The 24554-nt window shown below is 35.8% G+C and overlaps 2 protein-coding genes across 4 annotated transcripts; one reads left to right on the forward strand and one right to left on the reverse strand.

The window, feature by feature from the left end:
* Positions 1 to 634: 634 nt before the first annotated feature.
* Positions 635 to 9657, forward strand: LOC131940203 (angiopoietin-2). 2 transcript variants are annotated; one of them, XM_059298833.1, is made up of 6 exons: positions 635 to 741; positions 1259 to 2220; positions 2515 to 2628; positions 6121 to 6240; positions 7577 to 7625; positions 8392 to 8512. In XM_059298833.1, exons 1-5 carry the CDS (start codon positions 687 to 689, stop codon positions 7613 to 7615), a joined length of 1290 nt encoding a protein of 429 aa, XP_059154816.1. In that variant the 5' UTR covers positions 635 to 686; the 3' UTR covers positions 7616 to 7625; positions 8392 to 8512. The 2 variants fall into 2 exon arrangements, with proteins under 2 accessions (XP_059154816.1, XP_059154815.1); XM_059298832.1 differs by lacking the exon at positions 7577 to 7625 and having other exon boundaries at positions 8392 to 9657.
* A 2984-nt stretch (positions 9658 to 12641) lies between these two features.
* LOC131940195 (solute carrier organic anion transporter family member 2A1-like) lies at positions 12642 to 23537 on the reverse strand. Of its 2 annotated transcripts, XM_059298821.1 has the most exons (14): positions 23440 to 23537; positions 22779 to 23244; positions 22357 to 22495; positions 21707 to 21874; positions 20953 to 21120; positions 19610 to 19696; positions 18898 to 19033; positions 17935 to 18245; positions 17079 to 17243; positions 16294 to 16477; positions 15699 to 15819; positions 14380 to 14534; positions 13423 to 13487; positions 12642 to 13133 (listed from the first exon to the last, which is right to left on the reverse strand). In XM_059298821.1, exons 2-14 carry the CDS (start codon positions 23229 to 23231, stop codon positions 12868 to 12870), a joined length of 2418 nt encoding a protein of 805 aa, XP_059154804.1. In that variant the 5' UTR covers positions 23232 to 23244; positions 23440 to 23537; the 3' UTR covers positions 12642 to 12867. The 2 variants fall into 2 exon arrangements, with proteins under 2 accessions (XP_059154804.1, XP_059154805.1); XM_059298822.1 differs by lacking the exon at positions 19610 to 19696.
* Positions 23538 to 24554: the final 1017 nt, after the last annotated feature.

Below are 24554 nucleotides of genomic sequence, written 5' to 3' on the forward strand. Positions count from 1 at the left end.
ACAGGAGATGAAATTGTCGAATAGTAGAACTAACCCGAAAGTCTCGAGTTTGAATCCGGTTTGAAGAACGTAGAACGTCCCTGAGTCCACCCGTATCTGATGGGTACCTAACTAAAGTTAGTAAATAAAGTAAGTGTGGCTGTTAAAAGTGCTGACCACATCATCCCTTCATATGTCGAGGTAACAGAAACATGTGAATTCTACTTCACTTGCCCATGGACCGTAAGGTTCGAAGGGGAACTTTACATAGATAAATAACCAATGTAAATAAAAAATTAATGTTCAAAATATCATATCGACATTTCCTACACACAAAATATACAATAGGAAAGGTAGACTAGATCTTTTTTTTTCAATTATTTTCCTCATATTTATACTCATCTTCATTACAGTACTTTCTTAGCCCTTCAGTAACCTTTAAGCACCCCGACTGTTATTTATGAGGTAGGACAAAGCACAACGTTTTTATCTGTTAGCATCAAATTGGATCTGACAATGATGCATGTAACTGCTTATAACAAAAAATATATTACTTCTTTCTTAATTAACTCACCGACATCGCAATGATAATGAGTTTTAGGATGGTGTACGTGTAGCTATTTAAGCAAGCTTTTCTCTAGGTATAGTTAGTTGTACTCAGTTCATAAACGCGGATATTTTGTCATCCTGTTGGAAGTTTTGTCAAAATGTTTATCGAATGGTTTAGTGTGGTTATTGTATTAAATATAATACCCAGCAATTGTAAGTTAGCTTTATCCTTTATTTTTCCATTATACATAATTAATATGATAGCCTTTAACTTTTTTGAACACCAAGTTTAATATTATTCCATGTGCTAGGCTCATGCCGTAAAATACGTTTTATAAAATATTAAAGTCAAAGTCGATATATTAGGAAATATTCACTTTCGTTATTGTTTTTATGTATAAACAATGTTTTGTTTTTTTTTCACATAAGTCGTTAAGTATTATTTCCATGGTTTATTTATAAATATCTTTAATTTAACTATGTGGCAATGTATGTAAAGAAGCACGGCATAAATTGTATGAGAAAAAATATTTAGTTTTTATAAATAACCCATCTTATAGATTCAACTATATTAATTAATTATCCATGTATTATTTTTGAAATTCAATGAATATTTTACTCAATATACACCATACCATTTCACGATATCTTATGTAAAGGTGTACTCATTTGTTAAAAAAAAATAACATTTCTGGTAATAAAATCATTTTTTCTTTGAAAAAATAAATAGGTCTCAAATTAGATATCAGCAGAGAAAATTTTTACCATGGCAATAATTTATTTTGTGCACAACTCCAGTGTACAGAAAATATAAAAGATGACACTCAGATATCAGCTCTTGTCAACATGTCAGTCTATAGGATAAGTGAATCTGAAGGGAATATTTTGTTGGCGTCTATTGCAGAATCAGATTCAAAGCTTCAAGATTACAAATGTGCTGGAACAAGAGTACAAGGGAAAATATCGAAAACATTTTCCGAATTGAATATTTTTTTCACAAATAATTCAGACTGCAATGGTGGCATTTTCCTATGTGAAATACATTATGTGAACTCAACTGGGTCTATTGATAGAATAGGTAAGCAGACGGGGAGTTTACAGAGAAAATCACGCGAGTCATTTATAATGATGAATTTGAAAGCCAAAACGTCTGACTATGTTAAATCAGTTGACACAATGGCCGATTTTCTCAAATCTTTTGAAGACCCAGACAGACTGAAAGGTGCTGACATGACATTGTCATTACAGATGTCACATTCTGGTGGCGACACGTTCATCAAAGATAAAGATACAGAGTTACATAACAATTATAAATACATCAATTCTTCTTCATTTAAGGACATGTTGGATGCTAAGAAAAACAATGCATCAATGGATGTAAACAAAACAATACAAATGATGGATAATCAACTGCGTTTAAGAATACAAAACGAAACAAACAAATCTATTTCGCCTTATTTGGATTCACTTAAAGACAATAATAAAACGTTGGCTCTTCTAAACGAAACTATGCATATATTTGACTCTAAGACACAGAAACAATTAGACGGATTAAATCTTAGATTTAATGAAGTGAATGATCAACTGAAGAAGACACAAAACAATCTTACTAAAAGTGCCAAAGACATTACAGGTTTGAATGAAACGCTGCAAGAATTTTTACACGGAACTTATGAGATGATTTGGAAACAGGTGATTAAATAAAGAATTGTCTTTAGACCTAGCGATCCATTAGTCAGATAAAGTAAAGTTTATATGTTTCTTGACCTTGACATATGAAAGGAAGGTGTGGACAGCATTATGAAGTGGGAAGAGGGAAGTTCCACTTATTTGAACCCGGATTCGAACCCGAGACTTTTATCGAGACAGTGCATGCCTTCCCCTTTTTGATAGGTAGTCTATATATTGATGAATTATTTGATAATGAGGAAGAATATAATAAAATAAGGTTGCATGTTAATTATGATTAAACTGTGTATTCCATAGTGTATCAAGACGGGAAATTCAAACCTACCAGAACACATTATTGTTAAACTAAATGAAAGTAAAAAGGCCATGTGTGATACCACGACAGATGGCGGAGGTTGGATTGTTATACAGGTGTGGTATATATATATATACATATATATATATATATAAACATATATATATATATTAGAGTACCCGTCCCCTCGCGTTGCTGCGGGGATATAAGAAAGCCTGACGAAATATATAACAAGGGTTACTTCAATGCGTGACTTGTTTTATAAAACTAATTTTTTTTAGTATACACAATGCCTGCGCTTGGATCATAAATTTCGGGACACTAGTTTACCTACACTACCGCATGAAAACATTGAGTGTACGTGAATCACACGCCGAAATAATATGGTAGAACTTCGGTGACCGCCCATGTGTCAGGGATGTAGAGGGGAGCTCTTGGGAGCCCCCGATTACACTACCGCAGAGGAGCCGCGTACGGCCGCTGGCTCATTAAAAGTAACTTAACTCTTTAAGGCCGTAACGTCGCTCCTAGCGGTCTGTCCGCCGGCCAGCCATATCGTAACGACGCTCCCAGTGTCCGATAAAATTTTCTCTTTCTGATTCGTTGTTTTTCGGAATTCAAGTTTTTAATCGTAAATCTAGGTCATGATAACGCTAGAGCGGCCATTTTTCGTTGTATTTACTTCTTGTAGTTTTCTCGTTAGGTCGAATTTGTATTTTATAGACTTTTTTTTCGTAAAACAACTCGAAAGACGGCATTTTTTAACATTGCGGGATGCCGTTCAGCGGCCGCGTCTAAACGTTTACGTCGCCGCATTATAAAATTAACCAAAATTAAAGTATGTATACTAAGACTAATCCGATGCATGATTTTTGTAGATAAATGGACGTACTTTTGTTTTCTATGAATAAGAACTCATGAAAAGTAATTCTTATTATTAATGTTCCCGAAAAAGTGACAACAATTGACGAGATTTTTCTTTAACAAGTAGAAAAAATTATTTGACGTGTTATAAATATCAGTGATGTCAAGACTTTCGGCTTGCAGTAATTAGCTCTATAATCCGACCACGCCTTCTATGGTATGATTATTTATCTTAAAAAAAAACATGCTATGCATTGTTCAATTTAAGTCTTTTATACATTGAAAACGGCTTGTACTGTTACACAAGGTATGAAGAATACAATCATTTTAAGAAGTGTACTCTTATTGAAAGCAGCATGTTTTGCACAACGCTTTTACATCCACTCACGAACCATTTCACAACTGGTTTGAAGGTTTGGGAATTTTTGGAGGGGGGGGGGGGGCGAATTCACGAATTCATGTCACTGTCCCTTGGCAAGGAACTTAAAAACAGTCCTTAAGAAGCGCCTTTATCAAATTTTGCTGCTTCCTTTTAATTAATTGCTTGTAACCTCAATATAATTTTTATCAGTGAGATTTGTTATTTATTAAAAATACCACAAATAACTAGACACACTGTTAACGAAATGAATATTAAATGTTTTTGTTTCTATATGTATACATATATATGTATACATATATATGTCTATATATATATATATATATATATATATATATATATATATATATATATATATAAAGCAATGTATGTGTGTTTGTCTGTCTGCCTGTGTGTCTTTTATGCATTACCATACCTCTTATCACATCGCCGGGAAACTTTGGGAAGTTCAAATACGCAGGGATGGCGCCCCGGCAGGGCGCGATTTGTTTTTTCTCTATATACGGTATATAAAAATAAAAGTCGATTTTTATTTGACACCGTACATCCGATCGCCATCAAACATTGGTGAGTTCATTAGAACACTCTGGGGAAGGGTTCTGTAAAATCATTTTTAATTTCACAAGGGCGGCGCCAAGGGAGGGTGCGATTTTTCTCTATATACGGTTTATAAAAATAAAAGTCGATTTTCGTTTTACACCGTTCATCCAATATCCAATATCCATGAGACTTTGAGAGAGTTGATTTAATTTTGCATGGGCGGCCCCCCGGCAGGATGCGATTTGGCGCCCTGGTCTTTCCCGTGAGCGCTATAGCTACTACGTTCGGTCTAAACAGTGTGATAGACAATGGATAGGGTGGGCGTTACAAACGATTACTAAATAAAATCAGGCGTGTCCTCTGGCGCACAGGTAGGGTGCGATTAGGCTGCAAATAAAATGTCTGTTTCGGCCCTTAAAGGCTCAAATGGGCCGCTGAGGGCCATGTAATACGTTTTATTTTAATAATCAGAAAAATTAACCAAGGTTAGATTATTAACTGGGATGTTTCTTTTTGTCCGTAAAAAAATCCAAACAGTTTCGTCAGTTTGCGAATGCTGCAATAAGCATCTATTTTTAGATAATCCAATCAGAAATTGAGATCGAGCATCTAAGAATAGACCATTAGTAATGCTAACATATTGCATCAGTCACACTGATGTTCAAAACACGTCAAATAATTTTTTTATATGTTATATAACAAATCCTGTTCATTTGTGTCACTTTAGCAAATGACGCAATCTGCATCATTGTTACCAGGATGCTATTTTGCACTATTGCGCCTGTTAGTTTTAAGGTGCCAGGGTTGGTACGCCGCGCCAATGCGCCTAGAGCACCCCTTTACGTCTCTGAAACATGGGCGGTCACCGAAGTGTGTTCTACCTCATTATTTCGGTGAGTAATTAATGTAGACTCAAGGTTTTCATGCGGTAGTGTAGGTAAACCCGTGTCCCGATACTTAGCGCAGGCATTGTTTACATTTAAATAACTCACTTCTAGAAAACAAGGTCAAGAATATAGGATTGGTAACGCATGGACGAAACCCTTCTTATATATTTCGTCGCACTTTTTTCTATTCCCGCGGCAACGCTAGTATATATATATATATATATATATATATATATATATATATATATATATATATATATATATATATATATATATATATATATATATATATATATATATATGGTTCCATGACACATGATCTCAGACAAAATATATACATAGTATATAGCAAGTTTGTTATAATATTTACTTTTTTTAATCAAATGCTACTACAAAGTTTAATAAATCTTTGATGGTTTGTTAAGTTTAAGAAATTCATTTTATTCACAATTATTATGCGTAAAAAATAGTAAACAAAACCATATTGACAGTCAATAAAAAATAAATAAACTAAAAACATCGTACATACTATTAAATTTCGCTGTGAGATATTTTGTCTGAGATCAATTGTCCATGGTATCATTTGTTCTGATATATTTTGTCCTGGTATCTTTGTCCTTGAGATCATTTGTCCTTGAGATCATTTGTCCTGAGATCATTTGTCCTGTCACCATATATATATATATATATATATATATATATATATATATATATATATATATATATATATATATATATATATATATATATATATATATATGTGTGTGTGTGTGTGTGTGTATGTATTTGTAGGATTTAGGAAGTATTGAATATTGATTGTGAGTTATTAACAAGCACTTAAACACTTTCAATAATTAAATATTTAAAGTAAAGTTATTACTTTAGTATATTTTATGTTCAGTGTTCATAATTCCGCCTATGTATTTGGTTTATTATAGAGACGCGTGTTAGGTAGTGTAAATTTCTCCAGAAACTGGGATGACTATAAAAATGGCTTTGGATCATTACGTGGAGATTTTTGGCTTGGAAATGACTGGATTTCGAACTTGACACAATCCGTAAGTTGTCATTGTTGTTTAAAGTATGTAGTTATTCCACAGACCGACAGACACTTATCTGTATTTTACGATTTGTTATATTAAATATATTAAATATTAGTAAAAATCAATTTATTTCGATATATAAGTTCAGTCAGAAATTAATTATTTAAATATATTTATGTGTATTCATTAAACATACATTTGTTTGAATATTTATTATTTGCATACTTATGTTTTCGTTATTTTTTTGCATTGAATTGTTTAAGAAAATGGTAATAATAGCTGTATTGTGTTGCAACTTAGTTTATACCAGTGGCGTAGGCAGGTGGGGGTTGGGGGGGGGGGGGGGTTATAACCCCCCATGGACCCCTTTGTAAGTTGTGTAGACTATTGTACTGTCATAATACCACTGTTACTTACTTAAATCAATTTTTGAATCAGTATGTATGTATAGTTGTATTTGTATGTTTAGAACCATCATCTAAAAACTGACGCTATGTTCACTCTGAGTTGGTTTCGCCCCCCCCCCCCCCCCACATACACTTCACAACCTAAAACGGGACACACCTAGTTATACGCTGGGTAGGATAATTGACCTAAAGTGACCGGACAGCAGTGAATGAAGTTGAACCCCCCTACCAACCCACCCCAACTGGTCTGTTGGTACATTTGGGGAAACTCGTAATGACGTACTAAATTACCTTGCCACCAGAATAGTAGCTTTTGAAACAGGTAAAACTCTTTAAATCTTATTTTTGCAATTACCAGTAAATAGGTGTGTGTGCAATACAGTGATCCAACCCATACCTTATCATCATTTTCAAGAAATGATCTTTAAAGAACACAAAAAACAGTAGCTAATTAGAAAATGTGTGATCTGAACTGTAAGACCAATGGGTTTTTTATATGTTATTATTTGAAATCTTCCACCTATTATATTGTTTTAATATAAAATCGAAAAGCGTGCTTTTATACCAACTCTGATTTAAAAAAAAACTTACATTATGCTGTAAGATTTTATCATTTATGATGACAATACATTTAATTCTTATTGTAGACAACATATTTTTGTAAAAACGAATAAAGTAAAGTTTTTTTACTACTTACTAAAGTAATTAGTGATATGTTCTGACATTTACCATTAAATTTGTAGTAATATAAATATTTATGTGATTAATTCCCCTAGTTCGTTTGTATTATTTTCTAGAAATCATTATGTCAAATAGTTTTTTTACACGGATAACAGAAAGATTGTGTTGCGTTCATTGTGTGTATCTTTTTGTTTTTTTTTTAATTAGAGTGATAAATTGTTTTATTTTGTTGGCCAATATTGTGTTTTTTCTTATTTCCTCAGAGTACTTTCAGTCTATTTTACATCATAGCGAAGCAATGACATACAGCTAGTATATATATATATATATATATATATATATATATATATATATATATATATATATATATATATATAAATATATATATATATAATGCTGGAAAAATTTGAACCCCCCCCCCATGAGATGATCCTGGCTACGCCACTGGTTAATACTGTGTGTATTAGTATTTTCTGGGTATTTTGTAAGTCTAGTAAATATCCGGGCATATAATACTTGGTTGAAAATAAAAATTAAACATCTGTGAAGGTGAAATAGAATATACTTACTTATTTCTAAGTTGCTGCTTTTTATTTTCATTAAATATTCTGAGGTCTATGTTGTATATATATACAGCGGCGTCACAACGTTAGGTGTAAAAAATGTTGCAACTTAGGTCACCATATCCCTTTAATGAACTTGCATTTTTTGTTTGGAGTCTTCCCTTCTTCTTTTTTAACGGGATCGACAATTGTTTTAACAGTAAATTAATGTGTACAATTGTTTAAGAGGAGTCGCCATCCAAATTGTCACAAGCCCACAGTATATATGCTGCATATATATATATATATATATATATATATATATATATATATATATATATATATATATATATACATATACATATATATATATATATATATATATATATATATATATATATATATATATATATATATATATATGTTTGTGTGTGTGTGTGTATAGGCTATATGTATAAAATACGTTTCTGGTGTTGATATTAATTGAAGTGTAACATACCAATATTATTCATTCATTGATTGTAATGTATTGACAGGGCTACAGTGATCTGAGGTTTGACATGAAGTATAAAGGTATATCCTACTACGCCGTGTACAGTAATGTGACGGTGGGAAATGAAGCAGATTTTTATAGGATACGTTTTTCATTCAAGGCAGGCAACCTTGCAGATAAGTTTACGCATAACAAGGGAATGAATTTTACCACTTTTGACAGAGACAATGATGTATTTCCTAGAAACTGTGCTAAGGAGTATAATGGTGGCTGGTGGTATAGCAACAACTGCGGTTCTGTTAATCTAAATGGGATCTGGGCAAGTAAAGTAGGTGGTAAAGCAATTCACTGGTCTACTATAACAGGCTTTGAAGACAGTCTGCAGTACACTGAGATGAAATTACGTCGACCCTAATTTAAATAAATAAATCGGAATATTAGGTTTAAATGCATGTTTTGATATGAAGTGATTTGTATCAATGTGTTTCAAATAGTATAGCCTTCACCAAGATTATTTTCCTTATATTTTTTTTTGTTGTGTATAAAAAGTAAAAATAAATTTGAGTGATTTCGTAATTTTATATCGACATTTTAAGAGTCAGTTTCCTTCAATAAATAATCCATGTCGAAATTCGACGTTACAATGTAACAAAATTAAATTATTTATATTATTATAATGCAATAAATTAGCAGAAAATAAATGATTTTCTTTAAATATATTATAATGAACTACTATTTAAATAACTATAAAAAAAGTGCGGGCGCTGAAATATGTATTGAATATGCTTACTAGAATTTAAAAAGGGAAAAATGTGTTGGTTTAAAGAGGTCAAAGTTTCGCTCGCCAGTTAAGATCCATGACGATTAAAGACTAAAGCACAAGGAAGCACGTGAAATAATAGCTTGTAATAAATGTTGGGTTAGAACACTGTTTTTACAACAGTGACACTCGATCTGATCAAATAAATCCAACAGCGACTGAGTTTGTGTATTCATGCCAAGAGAGAAAGTCAATAAAATTTAAAATATAAATATTAAAATAAGTAGTTGTGTAAAAGTAAATTATTTTTTCGAAACATATTTATCATGATGTAGGTGAAGTAGTGTTACCCTGTTTATGTGACTTCTGAGTTTGGAATAATGTGTAGTCAGCACGAAGCCCTGCTGTTTTTACTTTCCCTAATGTGAGTCAGGTACCCATCAGAGAGACTTTGACTGACGTATACCCGAATGACTCGAACTCGAGACATTCGGGTTAGAAGTCTAACTATTCGCTCACACTGTACAATTAGATGTTAAGATTTTATCAATATGTGTGTCATTTATGTTTGAATAAACAAAATTAAACCCTTTTAGCCTATTTAAATTTGTCGAATGTCTTATCTTCATTTACTTTTAGTTACTCTTTATAACCATCAGCAAGATGAGGTAGAGTTCAATTGTGACATCAGTATGTGATGGACGGTATAGTGTGGTAAGCACTACCCGCAGTCACGTCTGCTTTCGATAACATGAGTCAGTTACCCATCAGAGATGGCTGTCATACACGTTCTACGGACTTGAGTCCATGATTCAAACTCAAAACTTTGGGGTTAGCAGTAGTACCCTCTACAATCCGGGTCCTAGGACCTTTGACCACAGGTGCTTTGACCATAGGGGGTTTGACCATAGGGGGTTTGACCACAGCGGAGCTTTGACCATAGGGGCTTTGACCATAGGGGGTTTGACCACAGCGGGGCTTTGGCCATAGCGGTGCTTTGACCATAGGGAGTTTGATCATAGGGGGTTTGACCATAGGGGGTTTGACCACAGGTGTTTTCTCAGCAGAGGGTCTTTGATCACAGGTGGTCTATCAACTGGTGTTTGATTACAAGCGCTGTGTCCGGCTTTGATCATAGGTGTTTTGTCCACAAAGGGTCTTCGATCTCAGGTGTTTTGTCCACATAGGGTCTTTGATCTCAGGTGGTTTGTCCAATGCTGTCCATATATGGTAAGGATTTATTTTAAAAGTTGCTATGGTATATTTTAAATTTCGACATGATGTAATAATATGGTCAAACAGATGTACTGACATATTTGCGTGCTATAGCACATCTGTCATTTAATTAACCATTTTATGTATTACATCTTTGACTATATTGTTGGCAAGTTTTGTATCATTGTTTATCCTTTATATATGCTATGTATTTTCAAGTACTTCTACATTATTTATTAGTGACCCTTATTATATGTCGCATTATTTGTGTTTCATTTATATTTAAAATAAATCTATGAGGTCTAGCACCAGCCTTTATGTGAAGACTAAATTATAGTTCTTGGCTTTTTTAAATACATGTTAATTTCTATTAACCTACTCTCAGGAAACATGTATACAATCGTGTTAATTGTATCACACCTATGATCAAAGCCGGACACAGCGCTTGTGATCAAACACCCGTTGATAGAACACCTGTGATCAAAGACCCTCTGCTGAGAAAACACATGTGGTCAAACCCCCTATGGTCAAACCCCTATGATCAAACCCCCTATGGTCAAAGCACAGCTATGGTCACAGCCCCGCTGTGGTCAAACCCCCTATGGTCAAAGCCCCTATGGTCAAAGCTCCGCTGTGGTCAAACCCCCTATGGTCAAACCCCCTATGGTCAAAGCACCTGTGGTCAAAGGTCCGCGCACCACAATCCGACTCCACCCTCCCATTTAACTCTGCTGACTTCATATATATTTGAAAATATTTTACATTTATTAATGAAAAAAAATTGAGGAAGAGGAGAAGATATATTTATTTTTTGTTTACATTGAAGCTATAAACCCAATACCATAGCGGTGTTTTTTCTTCCCTTAATACGTGTTTCCGTAATTTCTTGATACCAATTATTTCTCATTAAACTTATGAATAAATATGACTAAGGATATGTTCGACGTGGCCCTTGCGGCAGAGAGCTAGAATGCTATCACGAGAGTCTCAATTTCGAATCCGGGTTCAAGTTAGTAGAACGTCCCTGAGCCCACCCAGCTCTGATGGGCACCTAACTTACATTAGGGAAACAAATACGGCTGGACATAGTGCAAACCACGCTATCCCTTCACATGTCGAGGTATTTGAAGCAGATGGACTCTACTTTATCTGCTTCAAGTGTCTTGGGCACGAACTGCAACTGTTGATGATGAACGATCGGTTCATAATATTTGTCCACAGTAAATTAATGCAAATGACTAGCGGTCAGCAAAATGGAATCTAAAACAAATTGCTTGATCGTAGACCCGATTCACTTAGTATTTTGCATTGCCTAACTCAGAGGTGTGTGAGTATACGAGAAATAGCCTATTGTAACGTTTACCTATCTACCAGCCAGATAGATGGTGAACGTCCCCGGATTCTTTTTTCGGGGTTATATGCAAATGACTTAAAGCCTAAATGGAAGAACACTAACTCAACAACACACTAGGGCTCGATCTCGATCTCTAGGGAAAACTAGTGATACTATTGAAGTTAACAACTCATCCAATCTGCATACAACCTTTAATAAGCGAACACAGTTGTGGCAGAACACTAGGTAAAACGAGATAAAATATTTAATTTAGAAAATAACAAAACCCAACTTATAAAGCGTAAGAAAAAACACTATCACAGATTTTAACACTGTATAAAAATAGCCACAGGTCACACAACACCGCTATAGCTTCAAGAATCACTTGGCGACAAGTAAAATTATACTAGAAGACTAAACCAACTTAAGAAAGCATAGCACACACAGGACTTAAGCTCTCTCACGTTCAAATGGTCAGAATCTATTGCCGGACAATATGGACGGCTTGGTCCTAATAGACCGCTTGATCAAGGTAGACTGCCTCGTGTTGCGAGTGTGCGATCCATTTAAAGACTTATGCAACAGGGGAGGTTATCCTCAACTCATGTAGCCATTGGTTGGGGTGGTCATCTGATCTGAATCTATCAATCAGATCTTGATGGAAAATTTCTGGGTCCTAGACACCCTTAATAAGACAGTGGAAAAACCCCGGTAGTTGCACCATCAATCCATATAAGGTATTATACAATGTCAAACTAAGAATGGAACATGACGAGACCTAAGTAGGTCACACTATACTCAATATGCAATATATCAACTGCAATAGTAATGTTTTTATTTGAGTATTTTAGACTGTATCCAATATTAGATAGCCTTTGTATTTACTAATGATCTAATAAGTCAATAATTTTTTCAATAATTTCAAGCATCAAATGTTATTTCAAGATTTTATTTAGTTGAAATGTTTATTCCACTCGCATTGTAATAGCATAAGATTCTAACAAAATAATAAAAAAAACATAACAAAAAGTATGTTATGAATCGACTCCCATTTCATCTATCTCGTATAATGCAGTCAACGACGAAGACAACTTTGGTTTGGCCTAATTAAAGTTTTCATTTTAATTAATTAACAAGCTAAATATTGTAAGAACATGTCCGATAGTTACATTCTTTAAAATAATATTTACCCGCAACATATTTTCGAAGCTTTAAACTGATAAGTCAAAATCTAATCTTTCCGCAACATTTGCATCCTCGTCACGGTTCATCGATTTGGTGCACCTGCCGTAGACGTAGGCGGCGACGATGAACAGCAAGGAGAGGAGGGAGGGCACGGCAATGTAGGCGTGGAACTTCCGCTTCAAGATGGCGTGGTCGTACAGCAGGCAGCGGCCCCTCCCCCCACAACCCGCCTCCCAGATGACGCAGATACCGTCAATCATCATCCCAAACACCACCGGGCCCAATAGCCAGCCTGTCAAAGTAGATAATTAGTGTCATTTAAGTTGACGTTAATTAAGTTTAGGATCATTAATTCGTAAAGTTGAAGATACTAATTATAAAAGTAATTAATCGTTTTATTCTAGTTGGGATCTACTACATTGAAGATAATAATTATAAAAGTAATTAATCGCATTATTCTAATGGGATCTAGTACATTGAGTTCAGATGAGCATGATATAATTTTAATGGTTAGATAAATGGTTAGTGTTTTAGATCTAAATACAGTGGTTGTTTAAAAAAGAGTAGTTTAAAAAACGAACCAAAAATGGAAGTGACAAAAGCATTCAAGCCAACAGCCATGGCTCTGTCAGCTCTATTCACAGATCTGTGAAGTCAACAGATACAGATAATTGGTCAACAACATAAGTTTTAAGATGTCATTATCTATGTCTTTTACCTGTCTTTATCCAAAAATGTTAACCCTGATCCTAAGAGATACTCTTGCAATGTTACTATTGAACTAAACCCTTATTACAAGACTTCATCGTCCTGCTTACACTTACATAAGAATCTAGCCGCACGTTATAACAATACAGCACCGTCATGCTTACACTTACATAAGAACCTAGCCTCATCTTATAACAATACAACACTGTCCTGCTTACACTTACATAAGAGTTTTATACTGTTGAACTAAACCCTTATTACAAAACTTCATCGTCCTGCTTACACTTACATAAGAACCTAGCCGCACGTTATAACAATACAGCACCGTCATGCTTACACTTACATAAGAACCTAGCCTCATCTTATAACAATACAACACTGTCCTGCTTACATTTACATAAGAACCTACCCTACCTTATAACAATACAACACCGTCCAAAATAAGAACCTAGTCTCAACTTATAACAATACAACACCGTCCAAAATAAGAACCTAGTCTCAACTTATAACAATACAACACCGTCCAAAATAAGAACCTAGTCTCAACTTATAACAATACAACACCGTCCAAAATAAGAACCTAGTCTCAACTTATAACAATACAACCCCGTCCAAAATAAGAACCTAGTCTCAACTTATAACAATACAACACCGTCCAAAATAAGAACCTAGTCTCAACTTATAACAATACAACCCCGTCCAAAATAATAACCTAGCCACACCTTATAACAATACAACACTGTCATGCTTACACTTACATAAGAACGTATCCCCACCTTATAACAATACAACCCCGTCCTGCTTACTCTTACATAAGAAACTACCCTCACCTTATAACCACGATCACCTTAGGCACGACCGACATAGGACTGAACAGCTGCCTGATGCCCATACATAAAACATACACATACAGGTGCCAGCATCCGTAATCACAGGTGCCAATTCTAGCCTCACCCCCAGGTACACACGTGCAGTTTGTGTACACCTGCAAAAAAGGAATCAACAGCTTAAGACCATCCCATACAGGGGACCAAGTGGTCGAATGGTAGAGCATACGATAGCTAACCCGAAAGTCTCGAGTTCAGGTTATAGTACGTATAACGTCCCTGAGTCCACCTAGCTCGGATGGGCACCTAACTCACGTTAGGGAAAGTAAAGGCGGCTGGGCATAGTGTTGTCCACACTATCATTTCACAAGCCGAGGTCATAGAAACAGGTGAACTCTACTTCAGTTGCCCCGTCAGGTTTTAAAAGAGCACGGGCCTGGGACTAAAGACACAGATATCAGCGTGTTTATAAAACAAGGTAATTAAAAAGTCTAGTGACAATTTTAGCGCAATTTCCTTATGCTATCTAAAAATAGCTCTGTCGTAGCGTAAATCAAGAGCAGGGTTAGTAAAATCATTGGTTAAAATACATGTTTTATTTTCAATAGAGTTACATGTAAAAACCATTGCGCGCCTAGCTACTGAACGTGATGACGCAGCCATTGAACGTGATGGCGCAGCTATTGAACTTGATGACGCGTGTGGTGTGGTTGGATAAAAATGCCTACTAATTCGGTCCAAATTTTAATTAATTCAAAAAAAAATTTGTGACCGAACGAAAGGATATTTTTGAAAACTTTCTTCGGCAATATTGTTCTAAATTATGGCAGAAATCGATTGGTACATGTTTCAAGTCGCTAAGTGGTCTGCTTGCCGAGATATGGGCAAAAAACTGCATTTTACGAGGGTTTTTTTGCTTTCCCGGGAAATCCATGAAAGAAACCCGGAATTTTTATGGCCTATATTCATCCTCGTAACTTGCTAAACATAATTGCTTTGGAATTAGTCCTCGATATTGCTTCGTTGAGGAGGAAATACGACTTAATGCTGCGGACACACATTCATACATCCATCCAGAAATGACGGGTTAATAAACGCAATTCTCCTGAATGGAAATTGCGCTAAAAATAGTACAAAGTCAAAATCTAGCAGCGTATACCGCCTGTATCAAACACATTATAGAAAGCGTTTCATTGATGCAGTATAAAATAATGGTAACACTCAATGAAGATGTTATAATTATCTCAATTACAAATAATCAATACTACCCTTACAAAAATCAATAGATCATTATGTACAGAATCACTAACAATAAAGCTCACCTTGTCGAACCCAGAACACCCGGCAAGGCAAGGGGAGTAATACGTTATACCATCTTGCCCACATACGGGGAAATAACTCTCGTCTTTACAATCACAATCTCGATTGCATTCTATTTGTTCTCTGCGTGTAAATATGCCAATTGAATAGAGATACATAAAGATAAATATAGGATATATATATATATATATATATATATATATATATATATATATATATATATATATATATATATATATATATATATATGATGTGTGTGTGTGTGTGTGTAGGCCTGTATAATTATAATTACATCGGCCATCCTTGAACTAGTAATCTTGGTCAGCTTCGGAAAACTGTTCTCGGTCTACTTTGGAAAACTGACATGTTCCATCTTTGGACAATGTCCTCTACCAGTCTTGGACCTCTAAGATCGGCCAGCTTTGGACAACTGAATTTAGCCAGTTTTTGACAACTGAATTTAGCCAGTTTTTGACAACTGACCACGGTCAGCTTTTGACATCTGGGTACGGCCAGCAGTGGACAACTGAATTCAGCCTGACTTAGACAGCTCACCATCATCCGACAACTGGCCTTGGCCTACTTCCAACAACTGACCTCGACCTCCCATGTACAGCTGGCTGCTCACACTGCAAGAAAAAGCCCGCGGCTGTACCAGCCAGAGCTATGACGTAGACGACGATGGTGAACTTGAGAGCTGCCAGTGGGGTCATCTTAAGTCTGCGAGTGACGAAACCACCAATGAAAACTCCCAGACAGGAGGCGGTGAAGGTTTGACCAGCTGTAAATATCGTTACGTAGAAAGTTAGTTGTCAATGGTATCTAAGTGTATTTTCTCAACTGTAGGTAATATCAATGCGCTAAACTTGTTAATAATGAAAATTGTGATGTAGGAAATAGGTGTAAGTAATGTAAGGTTCTCCTTTCAGATCTATAGGGCAATAGAAATAAAATCAGTCATATATTTATTCACTCGGCATATGAAGGGATGTTGTGGTCAGCACTATGCCCAGCCGCCTCTACTGTACCCAACGCAAGACTAGATGAACACCGGTACGTTCTACAGTCCCAAGTCCGGACACAGAAACGAACTCAAGACTGTTGGGTTTTCAGTCAATAGCTCTACAATCTGACCACGCCGTCCCAACACGTAATCAGTAGGCTCTACACGGCAGCAATACGCAAACAATTGATTAGATATACCGACACATAGAAAGGACTAGATGATAGACGTATATTAAAACTAGTTAAACTAAATAAGGAACAAATTATTGAAACTAAAAAATGCTATTGGCAACAGTTGTTTTCTCAGAGTGGCTTAAATTAGATAGCTTGGTGATGTGTCATGGTTTGGAAAAGGTACATTGCTACGAAGCACTCACCTAGAATATAATTAGCCTTGTAAGCAGGGAGGTTGAACATGTTCTCCAAGTATTTAGCGCCAAAAGCTGACCCTCCGCTCACGTTGAAGATGATAAAACAGTTGGACACGACTACGCACATGTACACAGGGTTGGTGAGTAGTCGGCGCATGCACATGCAGAAACCTGGAGAAACAGGATGGACTTTGATGATTCAATCTGTAACTGATAATTTGTTTAGCTTAATTATGCATGTGTAATATATTTATTGTGGCAGCCCGATGTGTCTTGGGCACAAAATAGAATAGATAATAATAATTATATTTATAGTAGTTAGGTAGGGACAGGTATTCGATTTAGCATACAGCAATTCAGCACAAATGTCTACAACATCCAACTGTTCTTTTCAACGTCTATTCATAGCATAAAAATGTATACGTAAACAGACATATTAAACCAACACATATGCTACTAGTAGATAACCTAGATGGACACAACTTTATTTTACAATGCGCCCTATATCCATAAATTCTTCATTTGCGCTCCCCATATACACCCCTTCAACAAACGGTTGTCCAACATACACTCTAACGCTCTTTAAACACCCATCTAACCCATCCTATACGCGCATCACTTCCTACAATCCCATACACACGAACACCTCTTTCCTATTAACGGCCTACAAACTCTTGACTTCTCTTCTACACCAGAACCATCCCAATCATATACTAAATATAGTCTGCCCTTATACTCCCCTACCCACACCACACACAACCTCTCTTTGAATATAGACTACCCATGTACTCCCCTCTCCATACATCGACATGCAGCCTCTCCCACAATCACACGCGATTAAAGTAAATACAAAACAAGTTACCTTTGAAGTGGCTGAAAACAAGTGCAGCTTTATTCATCTGTCGCTTTCTTTTAACCTTTGACATATAACTTTCTTTTTCTTGAAAATCTTCGAGTGTTACTATAGCTTTTGGCTCATTTTCTCTAGTTGTATCCATCAATAGTCTATTTTCTCTAGTTGTATCCATCAATAGTCTATTTTCTCTAGTTGTTGTATCAACCGATTGTGTTATATTATCCATTGGTATATTTTCACAGGGTACACTGTCTAGCAAGAGCTTAGTAGATTGTAAGTTGTCTTTATTGGGGGAACGAGCAGTCAACTCAGACGATCTGTTAACAACAAAACATTTAGTTCATTTTCATCTTAACCTCTTTTTATTTAGACAAATCAGGTTATGAAAATAGAAAATAAAATCATGGAAGAAAACAGATAGAAATAAACATATTTTTTCATAATGAAATATTTGGAGTCGAGAACTTAAAACTCATGAGAAGAAAACTTCGATTGTCTTTCAATGGGCTTTATACTGTGTGTGTATGCTTACTAGTGTCTAAAATTGAAAAAAAAAAGAATAGTTTCAAGATAATATATATTAATTTTTTTAAAATTACAATATCATTTTGAATATTCGATTAAAAGTTTCAATTACAAGTATAAGGACAATTACTACAGATTCAACTAAATAATTGAAAACTACTATTTATAAATCAGTTATCATGACTATGTATTGGTAATGTCACCATTTTGGCCTAATCCCCTAATTTTTAGTTTTAGTACTACTACTAATCAAAACAAATCAAACTGGTAAGTATTTTATTACTTGTAGCGACCCAAAACCTATTTTTGGAATAAGTAGGAAGAACCAACCAACAACTGCTCAGAGTTAATTTCAGGCATTTCTTCGGGAAGGAGGTGCACCACAACTGTTTTAGTATGATATTAAAGATGATTTTAAAAAAATCAAAATAAGACGTCACTCACTTTGACTTCTGGCTTTGGATCGTCTTTGGAAAGAAGAAAAGAGGTATAGCTGCTATAAGGGAAGCACAGCCAATCAGTACATAGCCTAGCCACCAGGCGCCGATCCATTTAGGGTGGAGGGGTGTCAGGTTGGTATCTGTGTGTTGGAAATATGAACATTGGATGGGGGGGGGGGGGTGGAGGTGTCACGGTGTCAGGTTGGTGTCGGTGTGTTGGAAATATGAACACATGTTGATGGGGTGTCAGGTAGTATATATTTGTTGGAATTTGTTGGAATAATATGGAGCCAGTTATTTATTATTTTTAGGACAGATATACAGCACATGATAGACATAAACATATAGCTTGTGATCAAGTAATTTATGCAGAGGCGTAGCAACCCTTTCACTTTGACGCCCCCCTCAGGAGCAAGCTTTCAATTTTTAATTTCCCCCTTCCCCTCAAACTTAAGATTTGCACCCCCCCCCCCTCAAACTTTCGATTTGCACACCCCGTCAAACTTTCAATTTGCACCCCCCCCATATATTTTTTTTATATTTACAATGCAAAACATCAGCTAAAATGATATTTTAATTTGTTTTTCCATCCCATTTTGGCGCCCCCTAAGGTCGGCGCCGGGGGACACGTGTATCCCCCGCCCCGCCCCTCGCTACGCCTCTGAGTTTTAGAAAAAATGGTCAATTTTGGAGTGTTAAGGCCGTGACCTTTGTACCTTGAAGTGTCACGTGCATCTTGCTGAACACGCCCCCTAGGAAGAAAGCACCGGCTGGTCCCAAGATACCTGCTGTCATTGCGATTCCTGGGTCAAAATATTTGGTTTTAAAGTATCTATCGACATGTATGTAATGTGATCTACCTTTGACTTTAGAAGGTAACAGACGGGATCTTGTATAACTAAAAAAGGTATGAGTCATTTGATCTACTTGTGAATATGCATACCACTAGATCGACTATGATAAGGTAACAGAGGCGTCGCGCGGCTGGGGCTGGCGGAGCGGACAGGGTAACACCATTAAGGGGTGACACCAAGACAAAAAATTGCAAGATTTTTAGAAAAATATATATGTTGCCAGTTCAATGAATTGTTAATTAGAGATTAAAAAAAATTATTTTAAGTAGATATACACTATCCCGACGAGGGAGGTGTGGGTGACACCATGAAGTAAACATGCAAATTATAGAGAAAACAATGTTACACCCAGCTGTATTAAAAACCGACTATAGATAAACCGTATTCTCTTAATGTGAACACTGTTATGATGCATGTTATAATATAATCTATGCTATAGATTGGCGCGAATGAATGTTGGTGCGAAAGGTATGTTGAACGCAAGGAATGATGACGCGTATGGTGCGACAGTGACGTTCTGGTGTAGAGACTGGTTGCTAGGTATTGTGCGTGAGTGAGTATGATTTTCTTCGCCTTGGTGGAAGGATGTATGTGAGTTGAGAGTACAGAATTAAAGATAAGAAAAGAAGCCTGCGTTCCTCTCATTGATTGTTGGTCGTCCACGTCGTCCTAGTGAATGATGGTACGATGCATTTCTGTGAACACGACATCTCCACATGGTAGTGGTTAAGACAAAAATGGTATTGGATCAAATAACCAAAGACACTCACTTAGCGTAACAAACACGTTAAAGATTTTTACCAGGGCCGGGGGGGGGGGGGGTAGACACCAACTGCAAAATTTACAGACAAAAATAAGGTGGGGGGCGACACCATGAGTTGCCGCACCGGGTGACACCCGACCTAGCGACTCCACTGTAAAGTAACAGATCTAGCTCTGTATTCACAAATAATGTGACTTTCAGGTAGAGCTACTTTGTGTGTTATATGTTGACCTACATGGATACAGATAAGTGGCTTTAATATATGTGTACATGTACATCATATAACATATACGTGTACATTTGAGCAGGTAAGCGTTGAACATGTATGCTACGTCATTATGGGCCATTTGTAAAGATAAATTCTGTTTTTGCAATACATATCTCACAATACATTTCCACCCTTTATCAACGAAGTCGTCCATACTACATCATCAATCATTACCTGCTAGAAAGCCTGTGTTGGTCCTCTTCGTATTGTCATCCACGTACTTGATGAACAGGCAGGCCCGGGGGGACTTCCCCACCCCCTGCAGCATCATCCCGGCCACGATGATGACCAGAGATACGGTAGTCACGTGATGTTGTGAACTTTCGCTTGAATGTCCATGCTCTAAGAAGTGAGTACCACTTAAATTATTTAAGACAATATGTATATCATTAATGATGAGAGACTGGAATGAATTACATTGAAGATTTGCTTAGCATAGCATAAAATGTTAAGTACCCTTAAGAGCCCTTCCGTCAATGAAGCAGGTGAAGTATCTCACACCTTTATCAGTGATTACTAAATCTGTCGGAATAGTGTGGTCAGTACAATTTCAAGCCGTTTTTACTTTACATGATTCAGGTACCCGTCAGAGTGAGGTCGATTTATCGACGTCATACAGACGCTACCCTGGTATACGAACTCGAGACTTTCGGATTGGAAGTTGAACACTCTACCGTTCGACAACTATTCTTAGGAATTCCGATATTTTATGATTGCATTATTTATATACCCTTTTCGAACAAAAATTAGTATACTACTTTACTTGCCACTTAATTAAGAAGACTGTAAGAGGAAATTATTTCTTTTCAAAAAGAGGACTTGGCAAGTAACCTCCTAAAATATACTTACATAATCCTAAAATTCTTCTATAAAAATTGTTACTAAAATAATAAAATTAGGATTATTGCGTGTAGACGAATTAGGTTACCTCCCTTTGTGAGACAAGCTGTAGTGCTGACGTTGCTGCGACATACGATTCCTGGAACGGATCCTTCCGGCGCCGTCACGTTAAAGTTGTCACCTTGCGCCAGACCAAACAGGAAGTGTGGCATCGAGCACACGAGGCCAGAAAACCCATACAAGAGGCAGGATATACCTGGAATATCAGGATACAGGTAAAACTACTGCATTCAGATTAAAGTGTAAAAAGTATTTTTAGATGCAGGTGATTAATCTAAATGATAAAAAAATAACATTTAATTTATATATATATATATATATATATATATATATATATATATATATATATATATATATATGTATATATAGCTTTAAGCAAGCAAACAACATTCCCAGGGCAAAAATAACTTAGAATACCCAATCAAAGTGAAAAATTGTTAGGCCAAAACAAAATTGGAAATTTCGGTTGCTTGCGAAGTTCAAGTATCTGAAATGTTATGGACTCAACCAGGAGGAATCTCCTGAAATCGAGTAGGCCTACTATATAGATCTCTGGTCTGGTCCATATTCTTCGCAAATGGTCGACAACCATGATAATGGAAATAATGTATACAATTGCTCCGTCACCAATAAATTGTGTATTATTTTCTTGCTATAAATAATTGTATTAAAACGTACCCAGAAATTTCGGGATGTTGATCCTGGAAGCCAGGTAACTTGTCAGCAACACACAGGTGAGAAAACCTACGTCATTGGCGGAAGTGATTAGTCCAGTCTGCTTGGAACTGAAGCCGAACTGTCTTTCAAGTGTAGTCACCTGGGGGAAGATGGGGATAAGCGCGGATAAATAGGGATGATATGATATGGGATTATATAGATGTGTTATAGTGGCTTTCATTTTTTAAGGTTAACATATGGAATTATATGCACAGTTTCACGTGTTCTTGTTACAAATGTTTCAAATGGAAAAATAAACTCGCCACATATATCAAAATATATTTTTAATATGTGAATTGACATAGTCGTATGTGTAGACCAAGGTAAAAAAAAAAGTCCAACACCTTGTATGAAGAAGGGACACCACGATTTTAATTTTTTACCTGTGAGTTGACGTATGACGTCAACGTTGAGGTAATCAAGATGGCGACGCTGTAGATCCCAGTGAAGCATCCGATTGTAGGATAGGTCAAGATGACATTTGTTTTGATGTCATGTTGCTGTATGTCATCCAGTTTGGTGCGGCTCTGCTCTATGTCATTGTTGTGGGAGTCATTTGATAGGGTTTCATTTAACGGGATGTCATTTGGCTTGTTTACGATAGTATTGATGACATTTGGCTGAATGTCATTTCGGTTGGTAGCATTTGGATGAATGACATTTGACTGGATAAAATTTGCCTTGATACATGTTGACAAGTTATCTTTTGGCTGGGTGTCATTTGCCTTGATGTCATTTGGATAAATGTCATTTTGCTTGCATTTGCAAGCTTTACATGTCTCGCAAGGTACCTTGCACCTTCTCACTTCACATGAGCTTTCCGCTGTTGTTTTCATCCTAATGATTTACCTGTTTATAAGTGTCAATGACCTAAACAATATTTCATTTTATAAAAGTATCTAACGATAGTAAAAAGTAGCGTATTTACATATGGCCTATAAATTAAAAACTACAATGTTTCTAACGATATCGAAAATCAACTTAATAATGCAGGTGATGTATTTAAATGATCTTAAAAACGCAATATAATAAGCAATTACTTACGATACTAACAATCATTTCACGAAAAATAAAAATGATTTATTGATGCTAAATCCTTTGAAAAACAGTTACACATTTAGAGATTTCTATAATCCACTTAAGCACTGCAAAACAAATTATGTATTTTCATAAGGTACATTACATGTTTAGTGTCTGTTGATCAACCAACTATATGCAGCTATGAATGAGTTAATTAAAATTAAATTTAAACTAAGGAACGAAGCTAATTAAAAATCGCGTTCCGTAAGTAAAACCGATAAAATAATCAATACTGTGTACTTCAATTTAATTAGGTAAATGCTTTGAGTAGCATTTTACTGAAGCTGAAGTTGCCTTAATGTTATAAGGAGGTCAAATACATTTCGGAAATCTATAACGAAGGTTAATGGTCAAATAAAGTTAAAGAATAACAATGCTCCACACAAAAAAAAAAACAATAACAATGCTCCACATAAAAAAATAGCAATGCCCCACCAAAACAATATTTCTCGGTAAGTTACACAAAAAGGATTAAGCTTGCCAGCTAAATTACAAATTTAATTTTAATAACTTCAGAATTATAATTATGTACTCACCGAAGATAGTATTTTAAATAATTAATCCTTTATTTTTTTTAAAAGAGAGAACATTAACATTTCCAAACAGTGTTTCTTCCAGGGGAGGGGGGGGGGGCGGCTGACTAAAACTTCTGTCGGGAATGGGGCCGAAAACTGTTAAAAGTATATAATTCCGATATACATATAAATTCCATTTCGTTGGGGGGGGGGGGGGAATGGGAAGGGGCGGTATACTTTCTTCGGGGGGGGGGGGGAGAGATGCCTTGAAGAAACTCTGGATGAAAATGGGTTTGAAACAACAATTCCTAAACCAATCAGTTGGCGAAAACGCTTGAGTTATTTTTAGAATAGTTGTGAGATTTTTTACATGTATAGGGTTTTGGTCAAAGGACAGATTCGCCGACAAATAAAGATTCCAAGATCAAGTACTGAATACACTTACAAACAAAGATCACAAGACCAAATACTGAGTATAATGACACATACAGATCACAAATGCAGAGACTAATTACGCTAAAAACAAAGATGAGAAAACAAAAATATGCGTTCACAAACAAAGAT

The sequence above is a fragment of the Physella acuta genome, unplaced genomic scaffold (assembly GCF_028476545.2).
Source record: "Physella acuta isolate Inbredline_101_S28 unplaced genomic scaffold, ASM2847654v3 ptg000311l, whole genome shotgun sequence".
Taxonomy (NCBI): Eukaryota; Metazoa; Mollusca; class Gastropoda; family Physidae; genus Physella; species Physella acuta.

Excerpts from the sequence above, each read along its gene's own strand:
- LOC131940203 (XM_059298832.1), top strand. The coding sequence starts at position 687 with ATGTTTATCGAATGGTTTAGTGTGGTTATTGTATTAAATATAATACCC. Across the intron at positions 2,221-2,514 it reads ATGAGATGATTTGGAAACAG|TGTATCAAGACGGGAAATTC; the intron begins GTGATTAAATAA and ends TGTATTCCATAG. Across the intron at positions 2,629-6,120 it reads GAGGTTGGATTGTTATACAG|AGACGCGTGTTAGGTAGTGT; the intron begins GTGTGGTATATA and ends GGTTTATTATAG.
- LOC131940195 (XM_059298821.1), bottom strand. The coding sequence starts at position 23,231 with ATGAAAACAACAGCGGAAAGCTCATGTGAAGTGAGAAGGTGCAAGGTA. Across the intron at positions 13,488-14,379 it reads AAGGTGATCGTGGTTATAAG|ATCTGTGAATAGAGCTGACA; the intron begins GTGAGGGTAGTT and ends TTGACTTCACAG. Across the intron at positions 13,134-13,422 it reads TTTTGTCACTTCCATTTTTG|GCTGGCTATTGGGCCCGGTG; the intron begins GTTCGTTTTTTA and ends CTACTTTGACAG.